Genomic DNA, 14106 nt, shown 5'->3' with positions numbered 1-14106 from the left:
AACCTTTTCTTTTAAAAATCATCATTATTATTAGTTATTATCGTTATTAGTTATTTTATACATACGGGTATTTTGTTTGCATGTACGTTTGTGAACCACATGCATGCCTGGTGCCCAGGGAGGTCAGAAAAGGGCCTCAGATCCCCTAGGATTAGAGTTTCAAATGGCTTTAAGCAGCCATGTGGGTGCTGGGAATCACACCCGGGTCTTCTGCAATAGAGCCAGTACTCTTTACCATGGAGCCATCTCTCCAGCCCCTTAACTCTTTTCAAGATCTGGCTTGAGTTCCACTTATTAGACCAATTCTGGCTCCCCAAGGTCTCTGGTGTGTATTCTGCTATCATTTATGAACCTGTGTTAGGTATTAGAGTTGGGTTTCCATAACATTTGAGGGCTACATAAAAGAATGAGAGGTAAATACTCTTTTGGTTAAGAAAACTGAATGAGAATTATGTGTGTCTCAAAACAAGGTCAGAATATGATGGATTGAAAAATGATTTAGAGAATTTGAAATTACAAAAAGGTATTCTCTTAGGCTGGAGAGTGCCTGCCGAGCATGCACGAGATTCTTGGTTTGATCCCCAACACTGTTTGTGCATGCACAACTATTAGTTTGCTATATAGAACACACAGCAAAAAGAAACCCAGTAAGGGAATGTGGGACATTCTGGCTAAGAAGACGGGCTTTGAACATCTGCTTGAGGGGATAGTCACCGGAGGCAGTGCTACCACTACCTTCTTTGCTCCTGCGAGGTGAGTCCCTGGGTAAAGTCCCATAGCATGCGACATCCTGGTAACTGGAGCTGTAGTCAGACACGTCTAACTGGTTCTCGGGCCAGCCCTGCAAAGTAAAGATATAGGTCACCTGCGATGAAGTCACTCTGGAAAAACGGAAAGGCAGCTGGTATTTCAGTTTCTGTTTCTTTTCTTTCTTTCTTCCCCTCTCCAGCTTACCATCCTCATTTTTTGTTTTTTGGGACAGGGTCTGACTATGTAGACCTTGATGGTCTCAAACTCACAGAGATCCATATGCCTTTGCTTCCCAAGTGCCAGGATGAAAGGTGTGCACCACTATATCTAACGCTTGCCAATTTTTATTTTTTTGTTTGGTTTTTTAAGACTGAGTTTCTCTGTGTATAGCCCTGGATATTCTGGAACTTGCTTTGTAGACCAGAGAGGCCTCAAATTCACAGAGATCTATTTGCCTCCGCTTCCCAAGTGCTGGAATTAAAGGCTTGCACAAAAAAAAAAAATTAGTCTGGCTGTAATTTTTTAAAAAATAGTTTCAGTATGTGTTTTCACTTTTATTTTAATCATATATGCTAATGATTGTTACAACATGATTAAAATAAATACCATCGAGTAAGCAAATGTCAGTATTCTTTTATATTTTAAGATTTAATAAAATTTTATATAATAAAATGGAAAAAATTTAGGACATAGGCTCTCACTATGTAGCCCTGGCTGACCTCAAACTCACAGAGATCTGCCTGTATCTGCCTCTGGAGTGCTGGGATTAAAGCAGTGACTACCATGCCCTCCGTGAAAACACCTTTGAAATCCTCTGTAACCCCATCCACCTCCCTCCCTCCCCAGAGGCAACCACTTGTATTTATCTGAGCCCTTCTATTCATAATTCTGCCTGGACAGCAGCCCGAGCTGAGGCTGTCTGAGGTAACTAAAAGGTATGGTTATTTAACCTAAGCCTGAGATGATAAACTACGAACAGACACAGCTGCAGGCGGGCTAACAGGAAACTCACACATGGTAAGAGCTCATTTCACCTGAGGACTTGCTGCCTTTAAGGACTAAAGTTTATGCTTCTCAAATATGTAAACAAAACCTATACACACAGGCGCTGGAGAGATGGTTCAGTGGTTAAAAGCATTTCCTGCTCATCAGAGGACCTGGGTTCTGATCTCTGCACCCACAAGTGACTCACAACTATTTGTCTACCCAGGGCTAGGGAGCTCTAGTGCCCTCTTCTGGTTTCTGTGGGCACTGCATGCAAATAGTGCACGTCAGCGTAGGCAAACACATACATGAAAAAAACCTTTAAAACACACACACACACACACACACGTCCACACATAGTATGTTCCCAAGAACTTAGGAGGTGTTGATAGTCTATCTCACTGTAATATACATACCTTATCATCTTCATCAAAGCCAGAGAGATCTGGTCGACTAGAGGAGACCTGAAAGAGATGGACATTTTCACCAATATGATTCATATATTTAATAGTCATCTTTTTTTGAGACAGGGTTTTATAATGGATCTTGCCAGCCTGGTACTTGCAGAGTTTCTTGTCTCTGCTTCTTGAGTGCTGGGGTTACAGGCATGTACTCTTAATTTTCTTTTTATTTATAAATATATCTCCCACCAGGAATCATGACTTATTTTCACACATATTTCTATAATTACATGTACACATATGCTCATAAATAATAAATAGTATTGGCATATTTTACACTGTGCTAAGTGCTATATTACTAGGCATGGTGTTTTATAGTGATTTTTGGCCCCATTCTTCTACAGATGGTTACTTAGGCTGCTTCTAATAAATTTCTAATACTTAACATGGAAATTTATTATTTGTGTGTGTCTCTGTGTGCCATGGCATGCACACACAAGCCAGAGGTCATATTTCAGGAATGAGTTCTCTCCTTCCACCCCCTGGGTCTTGGGATTGATCTTGGGTCACCAGGCTTGGTGGCAGGTGCCCTCATCTGATGTCCTGCTTTTTACTTAGCTTTTCATTTACAGAGTATGAAGTAGGTGAGGTGGTATGTACCTAGAATCCTAGTGCTTAGGAGGGTTGAGGCAGGAGGATTATGAATCTGAGGCTAGCCTGGGTTACTCAGTGAGACTGATTCAAACCCCAAGCAAAGCATGCTGGCACAGACCTTCCACAGACTCTGTCCACTACAGCTGTGTTTTTATGACCTGGCTTCCGTACTCCTCACTTTCTCTTTGTTCTGTTGCTGTTTTATGGGGCAGCGTCTCACTACGGGAGTCCAGGCTAGCCTCAAGATGCCAGCCTCCTGCCCTAACCATGTACCGTCACCATGGTTGGCTCAGTATCAGTTCTGCATACAACGTGTCTGTGAGCATCTCCTCAACAGACTTCTGGAGCACAGACTCTGGGCTGCACCAATGAGGCATGCAAGATGCCAACTCCACTTTTCCAAAAGACAGTCTTATAAAATCATGTTGTTTGTTTGTTTGAAGTTCATTTGCTAGACTCTATGCCAGCTGCTTTTTCTGGTGACATTGTTCCTAATAAAGTTTCCCATATTTTGGACTTTTTAAACTGAATCTCTACATTCTCATTTATTATTATTATTGGTATTCTCTTTAAATATTATTATCTAAAGCTAGAGCCTTGATCAGATACAGAACCAACACTTTAATAAATAGCTTTACAAGTGTTTTGTATTGCCGGGCGGTGGTGGCGCACGCCTTTAATCCCAGCACTCGGGAGGCAGAGGCAGGCGGATCTCTGTGAGTTCGAGACCAGCCTGGTCTACAAGAGCTAGTTCCAGGACAGGCTCCAAAACCACAGAGAAACCCTGTCTCGAAAAACCAAAAAAAAAAAAAAAAAAACCAAAAAAAAAAAAAACAACAAGTGTTTTGTATTTTTTTACTTTAAGCTTTGAATAAATGTCATACCATTGATCAGGATGGCCCCTTCTCTTTTTTTCCCCCCTTAAGATTCTCCATAGCACTGGCTGGTTATGTGTGTGGTACAGGTGTGTGGTACAGGTGTTCGTACAGGTGTGTGGTACAGGTATGTGCCACTATATCCAGCTCGATTTTTAAACTCTTCTTAATATAAATTTCTTTTTCTTTTCTTTCCTTATTTTTTTATGTGTTTTTTTGTGATAGGGTTTCTCTGTGTAACAGTTTTCTGGCTGTCCTAGAACTCACTTTATAGACCAGGTTGGCCTCAAAGTCACAAAGATCTGTCCATCTCTGCCTCTGAGTGCTGGTATTAAAGGGGTACACCACCACTGCCTGACGAAAGTCATACAAATTTCTTAAAATTTTTACTACATTTACTTATTGTGTGTGTGTGTGTGTGTGTATGTGTATCAGAACAGAAGACAATTAGCAGGAGTTAGTATTCTATTTTCACCATGTAGGTCCCAGGAATTGAACTCAGGTGGCTATTAGGTAGCAAGTGTTTTTTCCTGCTGAGCCATCTCACAAGTCCTCGATACCTTCCATCCTTTCTTCCTTCCTTTTTTTTTATGATTTACTTTTCTGTGTACTGGTACATGTGTGTCCGTGTAAGTTTCCAGATCCCCTGGAACTGGAGTTACAGACAGTTGTGAGCTGCCATGTGGATGCTGGGAATTGAACCTGGGTTCTCTGGAAGAGCAGCTAGTGCTCTTAACAATTGAGCCTTCTCTCTGATTCCTTCCTTCCTTCCTTCCTTCCTTCCTTCCTTCCTTCCTTCCTTCCTTCCTTCCTTCCTTCGTTTCTTCCTTCCTTCTTTTCTTTTTTGAGACAAGTTTTCTCTGTGTAACAGCTCTAGCTGTCCTGGAACTCACTTTGTAGACCAGGTTGGTCTCAAATTCACAGAGATCTGCCCATCTCTGCCTCCTGAGTGCTGGAATTATAGGCATGGGCTACCACTGCCCGCCTCGCCTCTACATTTCTTAATAATAGTTCTTGTTCTTTCATTTTTCTGTCCTGTCTAGAATTCTTACTGGCAAGGGGTGAAGTAGGCATTTTAGGGCTCATGATTTCATTTAAGTACCAGTTTACATTCCACAAGTACTAGTTTGTGAATGTTTTTATTATCAGTTAGTTCTATATGTTTTAGTTTGTATTATGACCTCTTTCTTGATAAATAAATTAACTAAGAGAGTATCTTTTAAAATATTTAATTAGCTAGACACGGTGGTACACACCCTTAGTCCTAGTGCTTAGGTGGTAAAGGCAGGTGACTGCTGTGAGTTTGAGACCACCCAGGACTGATAATGGGACCCTATTTCAACACAAAACATCCAAAAGATAAAACTGTGTACACACACACAAACACACACACACACACACACACACACATTTCCTCTTTTCTTCTTTTGTAGTAATGAGGATTGAATCTGGGACATTGGATCTGCTAGGCAAGTACTCTACCACTGACCTATATCCACAGCCTTGGATATAGGCTTTCAATCTGTAACTTGTGAGTCTCTCATTCTCTATTGGGTGTGCATCTTTAAGTGTGGTGTGAATGTGTATGCACACGTGCGCCTGTCTACGCTCACACATGAAGCGGGCAGAGTCTGACTTCGGGTGTCTTTTTCTGTTGCTTTCTACCTTATATTTTTGAGACAGGGTCTTGAATTCACAACTTGCCACTTTGGCTAGCCTAGGGTCCGCACACTCCAGGGAACCAGGGTTCCGAGAGCACACCCCCATGCCTGGCTTTTATATGAATCCGAGAGATCCAAACTCAAGTCCTCATGCTCGTGTGGCAAGCACTCTCCTACAAAGGCAGCTCCCACCCTATATCTATTTCTAACGCTTGCACTGTGCTTGCAGTAACCTGCACAGCAGTGAGTACGGATATTCGCTCTGTGGCCTATTCTAAGACAGTTGCTGAGATCAGGAAGGAGGAATCAGGTTTTCCGTGGAAATACTATAGCGCCTTCTGTTGCTGGGAAGCGACCACTTTGAAGCAGTCCTTACACTAACCTGCCCTTGCTTCCCTGCTGCTAGAAGCCGTCTGTCAAGGGAATTTTCTACACGACATTGGTTGAGAGAGATGATCACTACAGGCAAATATTTATGGGATCCTGGCTGTCTGGTGTGCACCCTGGTACGGAAAGTCAGGCTCAGCACTGTTCCCATCATTTAAGCTCCAACCTTGTGTTGTCCCAGATCCTCCGTCCCCAAATCCCAGATTAAGTCACATGAACATGAGTTCCCTGTAGGCACGTACTCACATTGTGAACGTTTGGTGTACTGAGGCTTCTCCGAATGTGCCGGGCTTTGGTGGAGAGCGCTTCCTTGACCGTGACGGCCTGTAGACACAGCACCACAAAGATAACAGTAAGGATTGCCTAGTCAGATTATAAACGGAGCACGTGTTTATTTTAGAAGACTCAGAAAACACAAGCGTAAAAACCACAGGTGTACACAAAAACAAGTCAATACTTAGAAGGCTGGTACCCCAACTACACGTGTTTAAAGCAACAACAATAAAACCTGACCTATCAAAAATGTAAAAAACTTAAACCACAAACCACGAAAGCTGCTAAGCAGCGGACACGCTATGAACTGATGTAAGTGTGCAGAAAAACGAAACGAAGAAACCCAAGAGGAGATGCTGCGGGGTTCTGCTTGCGTCACATTTTGGTGTGTTTTACAGAAAAGGGAGACTGCTTTGACAAACATGAATCCATCTCGTTGGTCACCCAACATCCTGTCTTCAAAGCCAGCTTCTGCTCCAAAGGAATGTGCACATGTTACATACCTGTTCACGGCGGCACTGCTGAATGTAATGTCTCATTAGTGTTATTTATTAATATTTTTTGATATGGAGGCTCTCATGTAGCCTAGGAAGAATGGTCTTGAACTCACTATGTAGCCAAAGACAGCCAAACTTCGGCACCTCCTGCCTCCACCTCGCGACATTACGAGCACGCACACCACGACCATGCCCAGTTTACCCAGTGCTGGAGTTTGAATGCAGGGGCTCAAGCTAAGCGCTCCACTAACTCTGAGTTCACTATTTTATATCAATGTCCCACCCGCAACTTAGAAGCCTGAATACTGGGAATAAAATGACAAAATGTGGCTCAGCATAAGGTCTCTGGAGTCAGTCTTCTTGGGCTCACATGGCTTTATACCACTGCCTTGCTGTGTAGCTTCTCTGGGCCCAGATTTTCTCTTTGGAGCGTGATTTACACTAGTACTTTGGCCCACTGGTGATCTCGATAATTAACCCACACACTACACCTCCATCATTTGAACACGATGCTTGAGGACTGAGCATGGTGGCAGCCATCTGTAATTCCAGCACTTGAAAGGCAGAGGCAGGAGGACAGCCACGAGTTGCAGACCAGGCTAGTGTTATACGGTATTTATTTACACTGTGTGACAATGTGTCATTGTGATTGGTTTAATAAAGAGCTAAATGGCCAATAGCTAGGCAGGAAAGAACAGGCAGGACTTCTGGGCAGAGAGAAACTCGGAATGAATCTAGACCCAGGAGAGGTCAGCAAGACACTGAAGTTGGACACACAGTACAGAGGACAGGTAGCGAAGCCACGTGACAGAGCATAGATGAACAGAAACAGGTCCGTTTAAGTTATAAGAGCTGGTTGGAAAAAAGCCTAAGCTAAGGTCAAGCTTTCATAATTGATAATAAGTCTCTGTGTCATTACTTGTGCGCTGGCAGTCCAAAGGAAAGTCCAACTACAGGCTAGCATACATACTGAGTTCTAAGCCAGGCAAGCTTCCAGACCAAGACCCTATATCAAAACGAACAAGTGTACACACACACACACACACACACACACACACACACACACACACCACACACACACACATACCCACACATCACCCATGCCACACACGCGCATGATCACATCACATCACATACACACCATACAAATATACAACACACATCACACATGTACACACCACACATACACACAAATACACATACATACATGCACACATCATACATGTAACACACACACTCAAACTCTTGTCGGAGTCCTTTCACTAGGGAAATGGCTACCCAAGCAGTCCTCCACTGATGCATTTTGAGAGGTGCATGTGTCATCTCTGCCCACTGTTGGGGAAAGCTGGCGATGGCATCCTCAGGACTAGGTAGGCAGTCAGGTACCGCTCACCTGCCGGAGCCGCTCCAGACTCAGAATGTTCTCAACTTGCAGCACCCCACGTGTGTACTTCTCGATATATGTCTCCCCATCTAAGGTGCCCTCGTTCTCACTCCGTGCTGCCAGGAGAGCCAGTGTTTCCCGGTCCTCAATCTCCTCGGTCGCCTAAAGGCACAGAAAGGAGGCGACTGTTTCTCTGTGAATGGCGTTTCCATGAGTGTTGTAATGTGCTTTCAAAGCACAGTGAACCAACACTTCCCCTCCGCTCTTATGCGCCGACATCTGCAGAAGCAGCACATGTTACCTTTGGTATGTTGGACACTATCTCATAGGTCACTCCACAAGAGTAAAATATATTTATCAGCGATATCCTTCTCTTGAGACTCTGGGTGAAACTCTGGTAGGGAAGGAAAGGAAGGCAGGATCAAACTGTGCAATGAATCTAAGACAAACCAATTTCTCATTTTCCAAACTGGAAAATTATTATAAACGATTCTAGTAGTACAGATATATTCAACAAAATAGAAAGGAAACAAAACAAAGGAGGTGGGTATGGTGTCTTACATCTAAAATCCCCATACTTGGGAGTCTGAGGCAGGAGGATTCCTTATCAGTTTCAAAGCCAGTCTGGGTAACACAGTGAATATAACAGGTTTGAGGCCAGTCTGAGCTACTGAATGAGACCTTGTCTCAAGCAACTAACCTAAATAAATAAATAAATAAATCAAGAAAAGAGCAGAAAACAACAAAATCCAATGAGAAACAAAGCCTAAAAATCTTGTCTCTGATGGGCAAGATGGCTCTGTGAGTAAAGGCATTTGTCTCTACGCCTGAGGTCCCAAGCCTGATCCCCAGGACCCACATGAGGGAAAGCATATACTGACTCCTACAAGTTGTCCTCCAACCTCCACGCATACTTTGTTTTGTAGCATGCAAGCGCACATACAATACACTAAGTAAATATACAATGCAATAAAACCCTCTTTTTTTGCTTTACTTCTTTTTGATTTTATTTTATTTCCTTTTTTTATTTATATATTTATTAAAGATTTCTGTCTCTTCCCCGCCACCGCCTCCCATTTCCCTCCCCCTCCCCCAATCAAGTCCCCCTTCCTCGCCAGCCCAAAGAGCAATCAGGGTTCCCTGCCCTGTGGGAAGTGCAAGGACCACCCACCTCCATCCAGGTCTAGTAAGGTGAGCATCCAAACTGCCTAGGCTCCCACAAAGCCAGTACATGCAGTAGGATCAAAAACCCATTGCCATTGTTCTTGAGTTCTCAGTAGTCCTCATTGTCCGCTATGTTAAGCGAGTCCAGTTTTATCCCAGGCTTTTTCAGACCCAGGCCAGCTGGCCTTGGTGAGTTCCCGATAGAACATCCCCATTGTCTCAGTGTGTGGGTGCACCCCTTGCGGTCCTGAGTTCCTTGCTCGTGCCAGCAATACCACTCTTGGGAATATACCCAAGAGATGCCCTATCATACAACAAAAGTATATGCTCAACTATGTTCATAGCAGCATTGTTTGTAATAGCCAGAACCTGGAAACAACCTAGATGCCCTTCAATGAAAGAATGGATGAAGAAAGTGTGGAATATATACATATTAGAGTACTACTCAGCAGTAAAAAACAAGGACTTCTTGAATTTTGCATGCAAATGGATGGAAATAGAAAACACTATCCTGAGTGAGGTAAGCCAGACCCAAAAAGAGGAGCATGGGATGTACTCACTCATATTTGGTTTCTAGCCATAAATAAAGGTCATTGAGCCTATAATTAGTGATCCTAGAGAAGCTAAATAAGGAGAACCAAAAGAAAAACATATAGGCATCCTCCTGAATATTAACCTTCATCAGGCGATGAAAGGAGACAGAGACAGAGACCCACATTGGAGCACCGGACAGAAATCTCAAGGTCCAAATCAGGAGCAGAAGGAGAGAATAAAACCCTCTTTCTGAAACTTCCTGTCTCAGGCTGGGATCTTTAATCCCAGCACTCAGGAGGCAGAGACAGATCGTTGTGAGCTCAAGGCTCTACATCTCTACGAGCCTGGTCCACACAGGCAGTTCCAACCCAAGCTGCACAGCAAGACCATTAAGAGCTAAATGCAGCTGTGATTGGGGTCAGACTGGCAGAGGTGGGACATTCCTGGGGTTCTCATTTTCATTGCTTCCCTTATGCTAACTTCCCTTCATCTCTCCAGGGGCTAGCCAGCCTTCCTAAAACAATCTGAAGAACCCTGGGGGTCAGTTTTGTTGACAGTACCTCTGACATGGGTTTTGGCAAAGCAGCAGAAGTCTGCTCTGTCCCAGTGTTGTCACTAATGTCAGGGCCTGCTGTGGAATAATCCTCTTGCACATTGCAAAGATTTGTCACTCGAATTGGTTTAATAAGAGGCCGATTGGCTGGCAGCCAGGTAGGGAGTATAAGTGGGGCCACCTAACTAAGAATGATGGGAAGGAGTCACCAGCTAGATGCAGGGGAAGGAGATGAATGTATCATGCTAATAAAGGACCCACCATGTGATAGAGCGTAAATAAGGAATATGGGTCAACTTAAAATATAAGAGCTAGTTAGTAAGCCTGAGCTATTGGCTGAGCATTTATAGTTAATATAAGCCTCTATATGGTAATTTGGGAAGTGGCTACTGGGTATTTGGGAACAGGTGGTGAGGAGAGGAAACATCCTCCGGTCTCTGCTGCTGCTGAGACAGTCGCAGCTGCTGCCTGCAAACATTACAGGCTCTTCTTTTAAAGAAAAAGTTTATTTCATTTGTGTATGTGTGTATCTCTGTGTGTGGACACATGCACATGTGTGGGGGTGCCCAAGGAGAACAGAAGAGAGTGTCAGATCCCTTGGAGCGGGAGTTACAGTCAGATATCAGACACCTGACAAACTCAAATTCTCTAGATCGGCAAAAAGTGCTCCTAACTGCTGAGCCATATCTTCAGTTCCAAAGATTATGGCTATCCTAACCAGTGAACATGGCAAAGTTAATGAGTCTGGCATTGACATTTCCTTCTGAGGTCTTCACCTGGCCACCATGACAATGGGCTTCATAACGCCCACACTGTTTACCGAGTGACACAGAGGAGATCATTTTGCCCTTGTACACGCTACAGTAAGCCAGTTCTGTCGCTACCTGTTTGTTATAAATATTGGCTGCAATCCGCTTCCGTAACACTAGCTCCATAGCTGCCGGGTGGCTGAGTTGAACTGTGGTCTTCACAATCAGGTAGATCCTTTCATTCTGCGGCGTGACCCGATTCAGGTGAACAGAATCGTGGACCGAGGAGTCCCAGGAAGCTGTGGCTGAAACCTGGGAGGAGCAGAACGTTGGGGGACATCCCAGAGAAAGAAAATCAATTCTACTTGCTGTGACCAAGTAGACTTCTTCCTTCAACTACTCGGAATGGTGACCCGGATGGCATTTTGTTCGAAGCCCCCAGGGTCTCTACCAGGGTTTATCAGGCTAATAGGGATTGTGTGCCTGTGAAGACCCCGAGAGAGCCCTGGGGTAAATTACCTCATCACCACTGTGCTTTATGATGGGCAGGTAGAAGAACTGACTGCCATGCTCCTTGGGCAGGATGGAGTTCACACCCGATGCGTGGGGACCCACCAGCTGCTCATTGGCACTAAGGTCATCCGCTGAGCAAGTTCAAGGGGCAAGATGAAAATAGAGCAAAGAAAGTCAGCTTTTAAACAAACACTAGCATTTAAAAATATGCCTTTAAAATTAATTTTTCCATTTTATACTTTTTTTTTTTAAAGACAGGGTTTCTCTGCGTAGCTTTGGAACCTGTCCTGGAACTTGATTTATAGACCATGCTGGTCTTGAATTCACAGAGATCCACCTGCCTCTGCCTCCCAAGTGCTGGGATTAAGGCATGACCCATCATCTGACTTATTTTATACTTGTATTAATTAAAAAAAAAACCAGCCTAAAAAGTCATGGGTTTCATGAGAGCATTTTCTCCTGCTGCCATGTTACATGAAATCTGTTACCTTCTCTTCCTTTCCCCACCTTAAGGGCTGAGGGCGGAGGGTACCAATCAGAAATGCGGTTCCTCAGCCCTCGCCAAGCCTAACACAGAATCTACAGGGGCCACGCCTTCTGCAGGTGATGTCAATCATTCATATCTCAGAGCACATGCTTTGGGTTCTTGTTTGCAGTTTGCAATGCCCTGAGTGCTTTGTGTGCGATTAGACCCCCGCAGCTCTTCTCCAGTGACCGGATGCCATGCTGATGCGTGTGCCCCGAGCCACACTGTCACCTCGTGTGCCATATCAGTAATTACGGGAGTGATTTATGCACCCAAAAGAACACAAGGCTGAGGAGATGATGATCTTAGTTGCCATTTATAATCCCGAGATGGGTTACGTACTGACTTACCATTCAGATCCAGGAAGAGAACCGGTATGTGTGTTTCCATTCCAGGAGGCGGGACCCTAAATTCAACAACAAAATTTAACTGTAAGAACAGGTGTGGTTTGTATTTTTAATTACGAAAACACCGTAGAACCACGGAAACAGAAGGACCCACTGTGGGGTTGTGGCGTCTCGCCTACTCATGTCACGCCATTGTATCTTTTTGTTATGTTTATCTTATTGTGTATGTGTCTCTCTGTGTGCGGGGGCACATGTGCCATGGCAGAGGACAACTTGCAGGAGTCCAGGGATTAAATCCAGGTTGTCAGGCTTGACAGCAAGCAGCACTAAGCCGTATCTCCAGACTCCACCATTTTTAATTTCTTAAAGTAAATTGCTATAAAGACACACCATTTTTTTGACTCCCATGTTGACACACGACATGGCAATCACTGTGACATACAAATAAACTACCAGACACAGGCTTGAGATGTGAGTAACTAAAACAAAGTTGATTTGAAGCTTTTCAAAAAACACTTCCGGGGACCAAAGAGATGGCTCAACGTTTCAGAGAACTTTCTCCTTTCTCAGAGGACTTGGGTTCAGTCCCCAGCACCCCACTGTGACTCACGGCCCTCTGTAACTCTAGTTCTAGGGGACATGACACCCTCTCCTGGCCTCTTCAGGCATCAGGCACACATATGGTGTGTATAAAATACATACAGGTAAAACATTCATACACCTAAGAATAAGAAATGAATGAAATATTTTTGAAGAAAAGAAACAATTCCAGGCACAGGGACAAAGGACCAGGGTGCTATCAGATGGAAGGGGGTGGATCAGAACCTAGAGGAAGTAAACAAAAAGGACAGGAGCCCAGAAAACTCCAAAGGAGTGCGCACAGCCTGTGCAAGGAGGTGGTGTGCACAGCACAGACCAAGCAAGCACATTGCTCAAAATGGCCCACATTAGAATCACCTCAGAGGGCTCTTGGAGAGCTCTGGTCATGTTTCCTCATCTGAAGCAGACCTAGGATGGAACCCAGGGTGACATTTTGGGAACACTCAAGATGATGTGGGGCTGGAAAACATCACATAAAAGAGGCTGAGGTGAGAACGTCTTACGAGGGAAGGCTTTGAGGACCAGCAAAGTCGGCATGAGCTGACCCCTCGCAGGGAGCACCCTGCAGAGTCACTGCACACTACAGACAGGATCGCAACACACAGGCAGAGGCTGCGAGGGGAAGCAGCAGGCATAGCACTTCCTCAGGAAGACTTCCATGACCCAGAGAGATGGGAACATCACTAGCATGTCTATCTGTCCAGAGCAGATCTGGACATGTGTACGGTGTTCAAAGGGGATGCTGGGTTTTCTCCTAGCCATTTAGAGCAGAGGCTGAGGATGTAGCTCAGGGGTAGAATAGAGGCCCTGAGTTTGATCCCAGCACTACAAAACCAAAACACTGATGGAGGAGGGTCATCTTTCTTTCTGTTGTTTTATTGGTTAAGCAATAAAGAAACTGCTTGGCCCTCTGATAGGGTAAAATTTTGATAGGCAGAGTAAATAAAACAGAATGCTGGGAGAAAGAAGCAGAGTCTAGGAGTCGCCATGATCCTCCCACTCCAGACAGACGCAGGTTAAGATCTTCCCTGGTAAGCCACCTCGTGGGCTACACAGATTATTAGAAATGGGTTAGATCAATATGTAGGAGCTAGCCAATAAGAAGTTGGAACTAATGGGCCAGGCAGTGCTTAAAAAAATACAGTTTCCATGTAATTATTTCTGGTAAAGCTAGCCGGGTGGGAGGAAGCAGCTCATTATTACAACAGAGTGGCACCCAACGTGGCCAATTAAATCCACTTAAAAACCTGAGAG

The 14106-nt window shown here is 44.3% G+C and overlaps 1 protein-coding gene across 10 annotated transcripts in view; it reads right to left on the bottom strand.

Annotated features, from left to right (window-relative positions):
* Positions 1 to 14106, bottom strand: part of Kif13a (kinesin family member 13A) — a 181235-nt gene that overhangs the window by 15437 nt on the left and 151692 nt on the right. For all 10 annotated transcript variants that reach the window (XM_075969741.1, XM_075969743.1, XM_075969744.1 and 7 more), the window contains 8 exons: positions 12256 to 12311; positions 11386 to 11510; positions 11002 to 11178; positions 8168 to 8260; positions 7876 to 8028; positions 5959 to 6036; positions 2151 to 2198; positions 736 to 841 (listed from right to left, as the gene is read on the bottom strand). In XM_075969741.1, coding sequence (XP_075825856.1) covers positions 736 to 841; positions 2151 to 2198; positions 5959 to 6036; positions 7876 to 8028; positions 8168 to 8260; positions 11002 to 11178; positions 11386 to 11510; positions 12256 to 12311 — 836 coding nt within the window. The remainder of the gene's footprint in view (positions 1 to 735; positions 842 to 2150; positions 2199 to 5958; positions 6037 to 7875; positions 8029 to 8167; positions 8261 to 11001; positions 11179 to 11385; positions 11511 to 12255; positions 12312 to 14106) is intronic.

The sequence above is a fragment of the Microtus pennsylvanicus genome, chromosome 4 (assembly GCF_037038515.1).
Source record: "Microtus pennsylvanicus isolate mMicPen1 chromosome 4, mMicPen1.hap1, whole genome shotgun sequence".
Lineage (NCBI taxonomy): Eukaryota > Metazoa > Chordata > Mammalia > Rodentia > Cricetidae > Microtus > Microtus pennsylvanicus.
This window is presented reverse-complemented; position numbering and strand designations above follow the sequence as displayed.